At 42.1% G+C, this 16,895-nt stretch overlaps 1 protein-coding gene across 1 annotated transcript in view; it reads right to left on the minus strand.

The window, feature by feature from the left end:
* Window positions 1–14,509, minus strand: part of LOC137248423 (uncharacterized) — a 396,800-nt gene extending 382,291 nt beyond the window's left edge. Inside the window, exons 1-2 of the mRNA XM_067779361.1 lie at window positions 14,416–14,509; window positions 13,423–14,206 (exon numbers count right to left, since the gene is read on the minus strand). Of these exons, the coding sequence (XP_067635462.1) occupies window positions 13,423–14,206; window positions 14,416–14,494 (863 nt within the window). The 5' untranslated portion in view covers window positions 14,495–14,509. The remainder of the gene's footprint in view (window positions 1–13,422; window positions 14,207–14,415) is intronic.
* Window positions 14,510–16,895: the final 2,386 nt, after the last annotated feature.

A 16,895-nucleotide genomic window follows, 5' to 3' on the forward strand; every position in this document is an offset into this window, starting at 1 on the left:
CCGTTTGCAGTATTTGCATTTATATGGTTTTTCACCGGTATGACTATGCATATGCACCCTTAGGTTCGCAGTTTGTTCGAATATATTTAATAAAGGCAGAAAATAAAGTTAGAAAAAATTTGGTGAAATATGTACATATTAGGACGACGTTTTTTATGACAACTTACCGCTTTTCACAAAAATCACATTTATGGGGCTTTTCGCAGCTATGAATTAGTTTATGGCATGATACAAAAAACTTGGAGGTAGTTAGTTCCTTGCCTTGCCTTGGAAATATTTTAATACGAAATATCAGCCTAAAAAAGATTTTTAATAAGTTTTTCGAGCTCCCGAAAATTGTTTGAGTGTAAGAAACATGGAGCGAAGTATGCAAAGCAAGGCCAATAGCCTTCTTAAGTGTCCGTATGTTTGCTCAGAACATTTTGACAAAACATACACGTTTGTCAATTGCTTGCTCAAAGGTCTTTATAAACCGACACCGCAATTTCTTGATAAATTGGCTACAAGTCCACATTTTTAAACGGTTTTATTTAGCTTGACTTGACAGCCACAACGGCCTAAGCTGAAGAGCTTATCGGAGTATGCCCACCGAATCACCGAACAATACGGGAGGAAGCACCGCTAATGTACAAAACGCGCCAACGAGCAACATGGCCTTCGAAGCCTTCGAGGCAAAAATTACTACATTTTCGCGTTGAGTAAAACGATTACAGACTGCAATGGCAATTCATGGAATATGTGACGGCGTAATCTCCTTTTGTATTACATTGGAGCAAATACGTACAATATCCTCTGTGACAAACTGCTGCCACAAATACCAGAGGAAAAACAGTACGGTGAATTGGTATCAATGCTGAAAAACCATTTCGACCCTAAGCCTAACGAGATATTGGAAAACTACAGGTTTAATTCCAGGAAACAAAATGGCGGTGAGTCTTGCACAGAATTCATCACGGCACTTCGACGATTGGCAGTAGGTTGCAATTTTGGTGCATATTTAGATACTGCATTGAGGAATCAATTCGTATTTGGTCTAACAAATCAACGAATTCAAAGTCGACTTTTAGAAGAAAAAACTTTCACGCTAGATCAAGCCATTAATTTAGCAATGGCGGTCAAAACGGCAGAAAAGGGAGGTGCAGAACTTCAGATTAAAGAAGGTACAAAAGAAGGGGTAAATAAAATGATGGTAAAGACGAAAAGCATCAATGTTTCCGCTGTGGCAACACTGCGCACATAGCGAAAGAGTGCACATACAAAGACGCAAAATGTCATTTCTGTAAGAAACGAGGGCACTTACGAAAGGTGTGTTTTCAAGAAAAGAAAAGAAAATAAATCAAAGAGACACAGGCGTGGAAAAAACTGTGGAAGAGTTACTGTAAGTTAACGAAAAAAGTGTAAATAATATACGACAAAAAATTAAGCGCGAGCTCAAAGTAAGCGGCGCAAACATACAATTTGAAGTAGATACAGGCTCGCCAGTATCAATAATTAATATGAAAGATGCAAAGAAACATTTTCCAAATTAAAAGTATTCCCTCCGGACACTGAATTAATAAGCTATTGTGGCACTTCACTAAATTGTGTTGGGTATGTATGGGTTAGCGTAGAATCCCAGAGCAATACAGTACCAGTGAAGCTATACATTGTGTGATCCGATCGAATGCCTCTACTCGGAAGGGAGTGGCTTCGCAGCATTAAGTTAAACTGGGGTGACGTAATGGAAAAACAGTTAACGTGCAACAAGGTCCAGTCTGCGCCACTGAAATCTAACATGTTATTGAAATGCTAAAGGGAAAATATCCCAAAGTTTTTTCTTCTACAGTAGGTAAAATAACAAACATGCAAGCCAGATTGCACTTAAAGCCGAATGCTACACCGAAGTTTGTAAGAGCGCGAAGGTTGGCTTTTCCACTGTATGATGTGGTGGAAAAGGAAATAAGCAGGCAAGTGGAAGAGGGGCTTCTTGTGAAAGTTGAACAGAGTGAATGGGCAATACCTTTAGTAGTAATACCCGAGAAACAGGATGGCGTACGGATTTGCGGGGATTACAAGGTTACCCTTAATCCAGCTTTGGACAAGCACCCATTGCCCACAATCAATGAGCTCCAAAATGTCAGGTGGAAGGAAGTTTTCCAAGATCGATCTGTCGAGTGCATATCTACAATTAGAGGTGCACCCGGAGGATCAAAAATTTATGACGCTGAGCACTCACAAAGGTTTATACCAACCCACGATACTCATGTTTGGCATTGCCAGCGAACCCGCTAAGTGGCAACGGTTAATGGAACAGTTAGTGGGAGATATTCCCGGAGTGTCGGTATTTCTTGATGACATTAAGATCACAGCAGCCAACGATGAAGAACATATATTTCGGCTAGACACAGTTTTTCAACGACTGCACAATCACAATATGCGTGTGAATATACAAAAGTGAGAAATTATGAAAGACCGTATAGAATATTGCGGATATGTGATTGATGAATGTGGTATACATAGGGTCAAAAGCAAAATGGATGCTATACAAAAAATGAAAAAGCCTACAAACAAAGATGAAGTACGGGTGTTCTTGAGCCTAATTAATTACTATGGCCGTTTTGTAAAAAACTTGAGCAACATCATCTATCCGCTAAATAAGCTGCTACAAAATGATGTAAAATTTGTATTCGACAAAAACTGCGAAAAAGCATTCGCTGAAGTGAAGGAGCAAATGCAGTCCAGTTTAATTTTAACACACTATGATCCAAAGCTGCCGGTGGTATTGGCTGTAGATGCCAGTCCCGTTGGAGTAGGTGCGGTCCTCAGCCACGTCTATGAGGACGGTTCTGAGAAACCTTTGCAATTTGCATCGCAGACCCTTGACAAAACGCAGCAAAACTATATTCAAATTGATAAGGAAGCATATGCTATTATTTTCGCGTTCGCAAATTTTACCAGTACTTGTATGGTAAACTTTTTATACTAGTAACGGACAATAAACCGATTTCACAAATATTTTCACCGCAAAAGGGCTTGCCCCTGTTGTCAGCCACAAGAATGCAGCACTACGCAATATTTCTGGCACATTTCGATTTTGAAATTATTCGATTAAAATGATCCAAGGATAATGCTAATGCGCATGCAATGTCGCGATTGCCGATATCTGAGATTAATGGAAAGATGGAAGAGGTAGACATGATCGAGCAGAAGATGATAGATAATCTACCGGTTACAGCCAACGAGTTAAGAAAAAAAACTGAAGAGGATGCCGAAGTGAAGATTCTGCTACAATTTTTCAAATTGGGAAGAGATGCGGACCCAAAACACCATTTTGGAATCACTCAAACAGAATTCAGTCTACAACACGGTTGCTTAATGCGAGGTTTACGAGTGTATATACCAGCACCCTTACGAAAGAAAATTCTCGTCGAGTTACATTGCGCGCATTTTGGAATTAGCAGGATGAAGAGCCTGGCAAGAGCATACTGCTGGTGGAACAGGATGGACAAGGACATTGAGGACCTAGTCTCGAATTGTTCAGATTGCCAACTTTCTAGACCAAACGCAAAGCTAGTAAAGCCGGTTCACAGCTGGGTGGTCGCAAAGAAACCGTTTGAAAGAGTGCACGCCGACTTTGCAGGACCATTCATGGGTAAATACCTTTTCATTTTAATCGACGCTTTCAGTAAATGGCCTGAAGTACACATTGTACCGAACATGACAACGAGTATCATGATTCAGAAATGCCGAGAAATATTTTCCACGTCTGGAATCCCCGACGTTTTTGTTAGCGATCACGAAACGCAATTCGTTTCCAGTGAATTCCAAAATTGTTTGAAACTGAATGGGATTATCCACAAGATGGGAGCTCCATACCATCCCGCAACTAACGGGCAGGCGGAAAGGTTTGTCCAAACGATAAAAAACAAACTTAGAGCCTCGAAATCCAACGCGGTAGACATGAATTGCGAATTGACAAAGATTATACTCGCATATAGAAGGGCAATTCATCCAGTTACCCAGAAGTCACCATCCATGCTTATGTTGGGTCGACAAATAAAATCGCGCATAGATTTACTACTACCACAAAACGCAGGAAATCCGAGCGAACGTAAAATTGTTTCCTGGCAAAGGAAAAATGGCGTTTTCGAACGGTTATTGAGGTGTTAGGAGAGTTACATTTCAGTATTCGATTAGACGATGGTCGTATTTGGAAGAGACACGTTGATCAGTTAAGGAAAATCGGCAGTAAGACGAGCTTGGAAGTAGAGGACGACCAAACATCTGCTTCGAAACCTGCATCTCGGTTTGTATATCCTAATCCTAACCAAGATAAAAGTTTCATTCTAGGTTCGAGCCAGATTCAGGAATCACAGCCCTTATTGATCAATGAGTCATCGCCACCAAAGCCGACAGCGCAAGGAGCGTCAAACCCTGAAGGGGAAGCCAATAAAGAAGTCGAAATAAGAAATGCAGTAGAGACTCCAGTTAACATTGAAGGTGAAAACTTACGTCGACAATCAAAACGAAGACGGAACAAGCCACTGCGTTTCCGACAATCATAATTTCAAATGTAAAATATAAAATAGTCATGAATTTCATTTGTTCCATTTTCCATGTCAATGTAAATGTACTCAGATTATAAGCAAGGAAGCTTAATCCTTTCACTAATGCCATATGAATTAATAAATAAGTGAAAGATTTAGGAGGGGGAGAAGTGTCTTATATAGGGTATAACAATGTGCGTATAAGAACGTAACAAAATGCAACCCTTTAAGAATAGAAGGCAAGATGTAATTAGTAATAAGAATAATGTACGAAGAGAATGAATAAATGATCAGTCACTATCCAGAAAGCAAAGCCATGAGTTGGTTACATTAATAGGAGAAATGGATGAACGAGAAACCCGAGAGTATAAAAGCAGCGCAAGCTGAATAATAACTAATCAGTTTGATTTAAACACGCTATTAGTTGCAAAGTGCAGTATAATTTTACTACTCCTAAAGTAGTATAATAAAGAGACTATTTTACAAACAGAATATTGCAGTTATTTATTCCGACAGTTGAGCGATTCGAACGTTAGCAGGTTTCAAATAAGCGGAATTTCCCTAAATTCGTTACAACAGTTTATAAGTCAAATTTAGCCTTTTGTTATTCGAATTAAAATTATTTTCTTAAAAAAATATTGTTGATAAAAATTTTTGCAAAGCAAAGAAACTATTAGTTTTTGGACGTATCATTTATTTTCAATCGTGTTTTGAATATGGCGCCTTCTAAAAGTGCATAAAATTTCCTTTCCTTTCTTCCTTTTTTCTATTATCTTCTCTTCTTCTCTCCTTTCTTCTATTCTCTTTGCTTTCTTAATTTTCCTCCCTTTCGTTTCCTTTTCATTCCTCTCCCCTACTTTTAAAAGTTAGAACATTTTTTGCTTTGCATGGAAATTTTAATATCACATTATAACAAAATATCTAGGAGGTTTCTTGTGTTTATTTCCTAGTAAAATTGGAATATTTATACTTGCGCATCTAATAACGGGTTGATAGCCAACGCAGAGAAGATGGATATGGTATTGTTTACTAAGAGGTACAAGGTCCCAAATTGAAACAGGCTCAAGTTAGGAGGGGGGACCCTGCAGGAGAAACCTTGCACAAAATATCTAGGAATAAAGTAGTGTCATATAGGTATTAAGAAAGATAATAGCCGTTATCCCGTCGCAAAGATCCTGAGCCGGATAAATAAATTTGCATGTAAAGGACTTATTGGTTTGAAAATTTGTTCCAATGAAAATATCCGGACCAATGAAACAACCACAAAAAGGCAGAAAAAATCTCGACTTTTCAGAGGTATAAGGACACCCAATTTTTAAAATCTGAACTTTAAATGCAAATTCCCAACTTAAATTGTAAATTTCGGAACTTTAAATGGATTTTATGAATCTTTTCTCGACTCGCCCTTATAAATGAAAGTAACAAAGTAATTTTTTTAATGATATTCGCGTCACTGCTTAGCATCGGCTTAGAGATAGCAGCACCCCTTAGTTTTGCTAATATTCGTAACAATATGTTACATAAAAACTCAAAACTGTCTGGCATAGAAACATTAAAACGTCAACTGACTTATCTACAGTGAGGAGTTTCAAAAGAGGCTATCAGGATTCAGTGCTCATATACCCTAGAAATCTGCAGAGCTGGGTAATATGGTTCACTCGTTCACGAAGGCATGCGGGGAGGCTCTTGATAAGGCCTGTTCTAGGAAGAAATCTAGAGGGTAAGACCAAACCACCATGGTGGAACAGGGACATAGATAATCTACGCAAGGCATCTCGGAAAGCATTCAATCTTGCTAAATCCTCCAGGGGGTTGAAAAATGGGATGCATACAAGATGATCCTAGAGGATTATAAGAAACTGGTAAGGTCGTCGAAGAGGACCTCCTGGCGGAAGTTTTGTAGCGAAATGGAGACGGTGTCTCTGAGGGATCTAGGCTTAGAAAGGTGCTCTATGCTTGGTGCTTCAAAATGTGCCCCGGGATGCCTGCAAGGATCTGATGGGACATGGACGGATTCGGCAGAGCACCCTTTGCCTGCTTCTGAGTATGCACTCTCCGGGCGCTAGTGACGAAGTAATGAACTGGAGGCATACTCACACTGTTGAGCGTATGGGGGGAAGTTCATTACTATGGGTAAAATTAAATGGGCCGGATGGGTTGGCTCCGGTACAATTGAGCTGAGTTCTTTATGGTTGTATAATATTTTCAAAGGAGTTTGTGGTCTTAACCATATTCCAAGGGGTTGGAACGATTCAAGGGTCACCTATATAACCTGTAAGGACGTGTCACGTGACCCCCAAAGACTTTCGACCGATTTGTCTGACATCTTTCCAGCTGAAGACACTCGAGAGGTTATTGGACTGTACACTAAGGCAGTCCTTGGAGGGGAAGTTATCGACATCCCAGCATGCGTATATGAAAGGGAAGCCCACGGAGACGGCCTTGCATGCAGTTGTATCCCAGATCGAGAAATCCTTGGCGTACAAGGACTTCACACTCATAGCTTCCCGACACTGGGCGAGCTTTCAACAATGTTACTCCCTCTGTGATAACTGATGCACTAGTCGGCTTGGGGGCCGATCCGGGACTAGCGAAACTTGTTCAGCAGTTACTGTTGCGAAGAAAAATCCGTGCTACTCTGGCAGGCTCTACAGTGGTCAAACACATACAGAGGGGCACCCCACAGGGTGGGTTACTTTCTCCATTTCTATGGGTTGCCACACTTAATGAGCTCTTGGCTCTTCTTGAGGACGGTTGCGGCAAGATAATCGCATATGCTGATGACCTTGCGCGGTTAGTTACCGGGAAGTTTCCTCAGACACTATGCGATATAATGCAAACAAAGCTGAGACTGGTGAAGAACTCGACCAGGGGCCCTATTCAGTAACTGTGAGTTTTTAAATGTACACTTTTTCTTTACATGATTTGTATGAAAGAAAAATGTACATTTCAATACTCATAGTTACTGAATGGGGCCCCAGGAGTAAAGGTCTATCGGTCAATTCAGCCAAAACTGAACTGGTTCTGTTCACGAGGATATAAAAGATACCTGCGTTGCAGCTGCCGGTGCTAGCGGGTATGACCCTAACGCTGACGCTTCCCAAGGCAGTCGGTTCTATGTACCGGAGCGACTCGGGATTTTTCCCGACCAAGGACTGTCATTTCAGTGTGACCCCATTTAATTTGTTTCGTCCCTCCCACAAATTGTCATCCTCCCAGCAGCTCCTTGCAGCAGGACTGCTACATATTCTCTTACTCCGGGAAGGTATCGAACCCAATCCGGGTCCGCCTCCTGACCCCGGTCCTGAGAAATAGTTTTGCTGCATTTGCCAGAAAAGAATCTTTTTAGGACGGTCATACTCTGTTCAGTGTGTCTCTGCAAGGGATGGTTGCATCGGACAGGTTGTTCTGGGCTTGATCCCAAAACCCGACGTCCACGTAACTTTTATAAATCTTTTGTGGCTCCTTGCTGCTCACGCCCAAGGGCGTCCCGTAGTCTACGCCTAAGCGTATCCCCACTACCTTCCAGCAGCTTCGCTGCTCAGCAAGCCACAACAAGTACCCGCTGCTGCTCGCGCCCCACGGCGCCAACAACTCAAACAGCTGATACCACTCATAACTACTACCTTCGGAGTAGAGCTGGTAACAATGCTGAGCATCAGCCCCTGCCCCCGTCTTCTTCTCCCCCCCTCTTTTCTGGCAGCAATCGTGCAGGTCAGGGAAACAGACTCTTAGTCCCTGCCTCCGTTTGCACCGTCTGCCAGCACAGAATATATAGGTTTGCGACATCCGCTCAATGCAGCTCCTGCCTTGGGTGGTGCCACTTTCCTAGATGTTCTGGTCTCCGCGACGGCAACCCCTCGACGGGTTTCATCGCGCCATGTTGCCAGGTCGCAAACCCAAATCATCCGGGTACCCCAATGCTTGCCCAAGGGCGCCCAGTCCCAAGTCCACAACAGCAATTGCGTCCTGGCCTTCCACAACCTAGGCGTAGTCACCCCTCACTTACCCCTAGAGTGGCGGCGTCACCCCTCATGCACTTCAGAATTCTGCAGTTCAACTGTAATGGACTAACTGGGAAGATTACGGAGATAGTCGATTTCATGAAGCGGCACAACATCCGCATTGCTGCGATTCAAGAGACTAAACTCACAGCAAGATCTGCATTGCAGACCTGCTCTGGTTATAATGTCCACAGGAAAGACCGCGAGAGCGGAAATGGAGGCGGCCTCGCGTTTATTATACACCACTCTGTGCAATATCATATATTTGATCCTGGCATCGACCGCAGTGACAATGTCTTAGAACGTCAAGGCCTATCTGTCCGGTCAGGCGATGCAAATCTAGAAATCATCAACATCTACATCCCTCCTGTCACCTGTTGCCCCAGTGGATACCGCCCTAATATCGAGGCCTTACTCACTGGCAACAATCGCATTATCTTAGGCGATTTCAATGCCCATCACGACCTATGGCATTCAAACTTGCGGGCGGACAGTAGGGGTGAGATGTTGGCGGATCAAATAGACGAAACGACGTTCTGCACAATAAACGGGGACGCCCCCACACGTATGGTAGGAAGTTGTCATAGCTCGCCAGATATCTCAATCGTGAGCGCAGAACTCGTAAACTGCGTCAACTGGCAGCCGATGGTAACATTGGCATCCGACCACCTGCCCATACTTATTTCGTTCGAGCGTACCGCCGACTTCATTGTCACCGAAAAACGCACTTTCATAAACTTCAAAAAAGGAAAGTGGGAAGAATATAAATCTGCAACAGACAGCAGCTTTGCTGCCCTCCCTATCCCGACTGATGCCCGCCAAGGGGAGCGTGCCTTCCGTAAGGTCATTGAATCCGCCTCGGCACATTTCATTCCCGCCGGGAGAATTCCCGAAATCCGGCCCCACTTCCCGGCGGAGGCCGCGAGCTTAGCGGGGGAACGCGACCTTATAAGACAGCTTGATCCAAGCGACCCCCAAATAAGGGATATAAACCAACGCATCAGATTGCTTGTGGACGAACACAAGCGGGCGAAATGGGAAGAGCACCTAAGAGGTTGTAACCTCTCTACCGGTGTAGGTAAACTTTGGTCCACCGTAAAGTCCCTATCGAATCCGACTAAGCACAAAGACAAAGTTTCCATCGCCTTTGGCGATAAGGTGCTGTCGGATGCGAAAAAATGCGCGAGCGCTTTCTGCCGACAATATATAATGCATCCTACGGTCGACAAAAATAGACGGAGAGCCAATAGACACGCACATAAACACAAACTCAGTGCGTCACCAATTACCATCACCGCTAGAGAGGTTGAGGACGCCATTTGTCGCGCTAAACCATCCAAAGCAGTGGGCCCAGACGGCATAGCCATGCCGATGCTTAAAAACCTAGGGAAAGAGGGTTTCAAATATTTAGCGCATGTCTTCAACCTGTCTCTTTCCACCTTTGTCATAGCCGAGAAATGGAAAATGGCCAAGGTGGTCCCGCTACTAAAGCCTGGGAAACCAGCTAACGTAGGTGAGTCATATCGTGCGATATCTCTCCTATCGCCAGTGGCAAAGACGCTTGAAGCCATTTTGCTCCCTTATTTCCAAGCACATTTGCAGCTAGCCCCTCATCAGCATGGCTTCAGAAAACTCCATAGCACTACCTCCGCGTTAAATGTCATTAGCACCCAGATAAATTGCGGTTTGAATCAATATCCCCACCATAGAACAGTACTCATAGCGTTAGACCTATCAAAAGCTTTTGATACGGTCAACCATGGCTCGTTACTGCAAGACCTGGAAGGGTCTACCCTTCCCCCATGTCTTAAAAGGTGGACCGCAAATTATCTGGGTGGTCGGCAGGCATCGGTGCAATTCAGAAACGAAACATCAAAACAAAGGAGAATTAAACAAGGGGTGCCACAGGGTGGTGTCCTATCCCCGCTTTTGTTTAATTTCTACATATCTAAGCTACCTTCACCACCGGAAGGAGTCACAATCGTTTCCTACGCCGATGACTGCACAATAATGGCCACAGGCCCAGGCCCAAAGATCGATGAGCTATGCAATAAAATAAACGGCTATCTCCCTGATCTCTCCAGTTTTTTCGCCTCGCGAAACCTGGTATTGTCACCGACTAAATCTTCCGCGACCTTATTTACAACATGGACGCCCCAAATGTCGACCATATTGAACATCCACGTCGATGGCACTACGCTACCGACTGTCCTACACCCCAAAATCTTGGGTGTGACGTTTGCTCAGGATCTACATTTTGGTGCGCACGCAACCGCAATTGTTCCAAGAATTCAGAGCCGTAATAAAATCCTCAAATCCCTTGCTGGCAGTACCTGGGGAAAAGATAAAGAAACGCTCTTGACCACATACAAAGCAATTAGCCAGCCGATTACGTGCTACGCGTCACCCATATGGTCGCCAAGCCTAAAAACCACCCACTGGAAGAAACTACAGGCCTGCCAAAATACTGCTCTCAGAATCGCCACGGGCTGTCTTCTTATGTCCCCAGAACACCATCTGCATAATGAGGCGAGAATACTCCCCATCAGGGAGAGAAATGAGATGCTGACCAAACAGTTTCTGTTGAATACCCAGAAACCTGGGCATCCCAACAGACATCTGATTGACGAACCAGCACCGCCTAGGGGCCTAAGGAGTCATCTCCGTAAGCATTTTGAGGAAATACGGCACCTGAGAACCCAGCCGTATGAAGCGGAAAAACACAAGCAGGTCCTTGGTGAACTCCATAGACAGGCGTCGGACCTTTATGTCGGGAATTGCCCGGTGAATCCAGTACTTGAAGAAAAATACCCAGAACTCGCAGAAGAGGAACGCATACTCCCCAGGGAAACGCGTGTCACTCTTGCTCAACTTCGTTCTGGATACTGTAACAGGTTAAACTCTTACCTATCCAGAATCAACCCCGACATACAAAATGTATGCCCTGCTTGCAATGTGTCCCCACATGACACCAACCATCTCTTTAATTGTAATGTGGAACCAACGCCTCTAACACCCCTTTCCTTATGGTCCACCCCTGTTGAAACGGCAAGTTTCCTTGGACTCCCGTTAGAGGATATTGATGACAATTTGTGATCGGTCGCGGCTATTAGGTGGGGCGAGCATTGCTACAACAACAACAACCCTAACGCTGAGGGACTCTGCCAAATACCTACGAGTAATTTTGGATAGGAAACCTGGAGGGAAAACGCTGAGGAGCGTGTGAAAAAAGCAACGGTGGCACTGAACAGCTGTAGAGGAGCTGTTGCGCGAAGATGGGGATTATCACCGGATATTACCCTGTGGCTCTACACCGCTGTGGTTAGACCAATTCTTTTATACGGGGCAGTGGTCTGGTGGACGAGCTTACATACTAAATCAAACCTACGGGTATTCCAGAAGGTACAAAGAAGTGCTCTAATCTGTGTGGGGTGCTGTGCGCACCACCCCTGCGGAGGCGCTGGACACTATTTTTAATGTGTTGCCAATAGATTTAATGGCATGGTTGGACTTATAACCGGCCACATAGCAATCGGGAGGCAAAACGACTGGGTGCTCGCTATGACTACTGCAGGAGCTGCAAAGACGAAGAGGAGATAGAAACAATCAAACATTTTCTGTGCGATTGTCCTGCGCTTTGAAGGAAGAAATCTCTGGGATCTCCTTTCCTTGACGATCTGGCTAAGTTGGAACCTAAGAAACTCCTGACGTTTGCTGTATCTACCTGTTGGTTTGAGTAGGGGAGAGTTCCACGTGGTATCACGGACCTTTTTGGGCCTAAGTGCACTGGTGCTCGCAACGGTGGTCACTCTAACCTAAGCTAACCACATAAAATAGACGTCAAGCTGTGAAAAACGGGAAAAAAGGGTATGCCCCAATTTTGTTTTATAAAGTATAAACAAATATGTATATATCACCTTAAAGCTTAAATCTTCTTGTATTAACGATAAAGACATTCCCCGAAGGCTTTGGGGAGTGTTATCCATGTTAATAGTTAATAGTCCTTTGCCGAATATAGATCCCGTATGTTCCGGTAACCAAGCACCATTAACGTAATAGTGCGACCATATCGGAAACGATTAACATGACCACATTAAACCTTCTAGGCGTATCATGACCTTATATTTTAAAATTTTACAAATCTTTCAAACGAAATGGTAAAAAGATTTGCCCCAAATCGACAAATTTTCCTTTACATAAGACTTAACGGATAAGTTAATTCAAAATTGTAACTTCGTTCCAATATGTGGCCCATTTTATTGTAAACAGATGTAAATCAAAATTTTTTGTTGGGAAAACGCAAAGTTTTATTTTTTCATAGACTTCCATTATAGAATTGAGATTAAAAGGCATATATGTCCGCTATTTTGGTCTTTCTGAGTATTCTATAAATGTCACCATAATCTTCTTAGTTGGTTTTGTTGGTATATCGAAAAATCTAAAAAAGGCAAAATTTTGAGTTTTATCAGTTTACAACTAAACGTGCGATATAGTGGGGCTTCGATGGACTGTCGGTTTCTATCACAAACAGAAATTCAAACATAATATTGTCCAGCCCTTTTGGCGGTTATTGCTAAATTATTAGCCCAAACTAAAAAAAACTAAAAAAAGTTTTCGCAAAATTTCAATAATCGAGAAGTAAAAAATTCTATCAAAGTAGAAGTAATGAGTCTCTCAAAAGGAAACATTTTTTCTTACATTTTCCAAGAATATTTTCTACGTCGAATACGCTCCAATTCGATCATCTTCCGAGCCACCCTAAAATGACGCGGGCATTGCGCTGGGTATCCTAACGCTGATCCTTATGGTATCCTATGTTAGCTGGGGACGAGCTCATAGGCGCGATACACATACATAAAACAAAAAGTTAGCAATATAATCCTTATACTTACGGCACAGTTACTTTTTGCTCTTCCGTTGTAAATTCTTCTTTGGTCACAGAGGTTGTTGAATGAATTGTGTGGCTATATTCGGTATTTTCTTCATCATCTTCAATGGGCTCGTTTTTGATAAATTCACTTAACTCGCCTTGCGCTTGGATTGTATCGCTATATTCAGTATTTTCCTCACCTTCAATGGGATCGTTTTTGATAAATTCGTTTAACTCGCCTTGCGAATTTTCACAAACATCCACTAATTGGTTTTTTGGTAAATGCTCAGCAGTACTCCATTGTGCTGATTCCGACTCAATTGCTTGCTGTCTGCCTTCAAGGGCCGTTTCGGTTTCTGGAAGAAGTGAGTTTCGAGGAGTGCATTTGGGCTGGCAACTGCTCAACGGGTATGAATATGTGTCGTTTGGTAATACTTCATCTTCAATTGCTGCCTCCATCATCGACATGTTTAAATCATCCCATTTTTTAGAAACCATTTCTCGCATCTTATGGTCGGATTGCACGCACAATTTTTGGAACCGATACAGAATCATCAATTGGTGCAAGCATTTACAACAAATTTTTTTTGGTAGTTCGTCACTTAGCTGCACTTCCACTATTTGGGGTATTGTGCTGGATAACAAGTCAGCTATTCGTAATTCGTCGCATTCCTCAATAGTTTCAAAGATAGATTGGTGTTGTGGTTCAGTGCTGCCTTCAGACGTTAAGGCTTCCAGTTTAATCATACACGTCCGACAGAGGTAATCGATATATAGATCACTTCTATCCATTTGAGCGAGTGTACCTGGTTCAGTAAAGATTATTAGAACTCCCCAAGTAAACCAGTAAGGAGACTTAGGGATGAAACGATACTAGAAAATACAATTAGGTATTCACACTTTTGACCCGATACCAACAAAATTTGTAGTCGATACTTTTGCATCGAGTACTCAGGGCTTTTGCATCTAAGGTATCGGAAAAAGGATTTTACCCTGCAAAAAAAAGTTGGATTACGTGTTCCATTTTCTTCATGTTGGAGTACTCTAACAATATTCCTTTGCACTGCGTTTGCGGACCACCATCTGCCGCTCATTGCTCATTTTTTAACGACCGTGATCACGACACGACGATGATCGAACAGAGTTTCCAGAAGTAAAATATTGCATACAAATAAAAGATAATAAAATTTTACTATTGCAACTCTGATAAAATGCAACCGCGCACTGGTTTTATGTATACATACGTTTTCATTGTTTATAAAACTGTCAGCAGAATTGTTTTTCAAAAAAAAGAATGTCTATTTTCCGGATTTCTCCAGCCGCAAAACATACCTAGTAGTATTGACCGAGTACAACAAGAATTGATGCTATATGAAAATATTTCCGAGGCAATGCACAACGATTTTGACGTTCTAAAATGGTGGAAGTTTAATAAATTTAAATACCCTCTGTTATTCCAGCTAAGCCGAAAAATATTTGCTATTCCTCTTCAAAAAACGCGAGTACTCCATAAATAATGTAAGGAATACTCCTTTGGGAGTATAGGAGTGTTCCAAAACTAATCTGTATTCATACAAAAAATGTGCTCCAATTAACATTGCGATGTCCTGGGAGAGGAGTAGGTGATCCCAATCTCGCCTTGTTTGTGAGTATTCCATAGAGTACATACGTGAGAGTACAACTGTGATTAGAAGTTGAAGAACTCCTGATGATGAATTCAGACTGAATTCGAAATATTGAGTAAATATAAATAAAACAATAACATAATTATTTGTTTTATTTAAAACCGGCCTTGAGCTCAATCAAATTTTAAAATATTTCTTGCTATATGTCAAAATATTCCTACCCTGCAAAAATTGTTGGATTACGTGTTCCATTTTCTTCATGTTGGAGTACTCTAACAATACTCCTTTGCAATGCGTTTGCGGATCACCATTGGTCGATCATTGCTCGTTTTTTTACGACCGTGATCACGACACGATGACGATCGAACAGAGTTACCAAAAGTAAAATATTGCATACAAATAACTGATAATAAAATTTGACTATGGCAACTCTGATAAAATACAACCGCGCACCCCAGGCCCTATTCACTAACTGTGAGTTTTAAAGTGTACACAAGAAATTGTGCAAACTTATATATTCTCATTCTGTAAAGCAAAACTGTGAACAAAACAACTCACTGATAAAAAAAACTTCGCTAATTGTGCAGTTTAGGGGCGCGTATTCACGTCTAGATCAAGAATCCGAAAGCGGTAGTTAACTTTTTTTTACCCGTTCAAAAGATATTAACGAAAAACCGAAAAAAGACCCGCGGGTACTTCTGAAACAGGGGGTGGGATCCATAGTATTTTTGCGCAGAACACCTTTTTGCGTTGGCGGCATTGGGCCGCGCTTATAAAAAATAACCCTGGGCTACGCCATGCCAAGTCCGGGTGCGTGGTATAACCGTGGCTACCGCCAATTTTTTTGCACAATTTTTTTTGTGGGTACAACACAACAACAACCAAATGAAAATCGCCAACTTCAACTGCAAATATCTCCGGACAGAGATACAATTTTTCTTTTATTGTTCTAGAGATTAATACGCGGGTTTGATACCTCACTCGAAAATATTGGCCCAACTTTAGGGTGGGGCCCCTAAACTGCACTACTACCAAAACTTCGTGAGTTTTCTTGGCAGCAGTGTACACTATTGTGACATTCAAAACTCATACGCACTGTTGCAGAATGGCTTTTTTGTTTTCACGGCATTTGGTGAATATTTTCTCACTGACATAAGACTTTTACATTCAGCGCACATTCAGCCAAACAATGTGCACAATACTTTACAGAATCGCATGAAAATTTAACGCAAATGCTAAATAACATAAGATTATTCGTAGTATAAAATATTGTAACGAATTTACTTGCAAATCCTCTTATTTGCAATCCTCTGCTGAATTCGTATCACTAAGGCAAGGTGCACACGAGGCTACGCGTCATAGACGCGTACAGGATATTTCATATAGCTACAATTTCTCTACGCCTCAAGATCTGCACACGAAGCTACTTTCGAGTGTCGCTACAAAAAGCAAACAATTATTTAAAAAAATAAAAAATTTAATTTCTTCAGCTATATCCGTCCCCGAAACCAAAGGAAAATAGGTATTAAACATTTTTTGCATCCCCGTGCCTTTGTAAATTATGAAAGGCAATTTTAAACCACCGCGGACTAGAGGAAAGGGTGATTTCTAGTTTCCAACACTTTTTAGCCTTTTAAACGCTTCAACAATGTCTAACCAAGCTGTTGTGGTGTTTAATACTCTTTTTCGCTTTGGTAATATACCTTTCACGCACTTTTATAAACTAAAGTAACATTTTTTAACTAATTACACAAATTTGCATACAAAAAAATGTAAACAAACATCTTGTTCTTCCTTTTTTTCAAGCGTGCGTACGCTCAGCGACCAACATTGCTGTACGCTTAGCTACACGAAAATTTCATGCTTTGTC

The sequence above is a fragment of the Eurosta solidaginis genome, chromosome 4 (assembly GCF_040869045.1).
Source record: "Eurosta solidaginis isolate ZX-2024a chromosome 4, ASM4086904v1, whole genome shotgun sequence".
Classification (NCBI taxonomy): domain Eukaryota; kingdom Metazoa; phylum Arthropoda; class Insecta; order Diptera; family Tephritidae; genus Eurosta; species Eurosta solidaginis.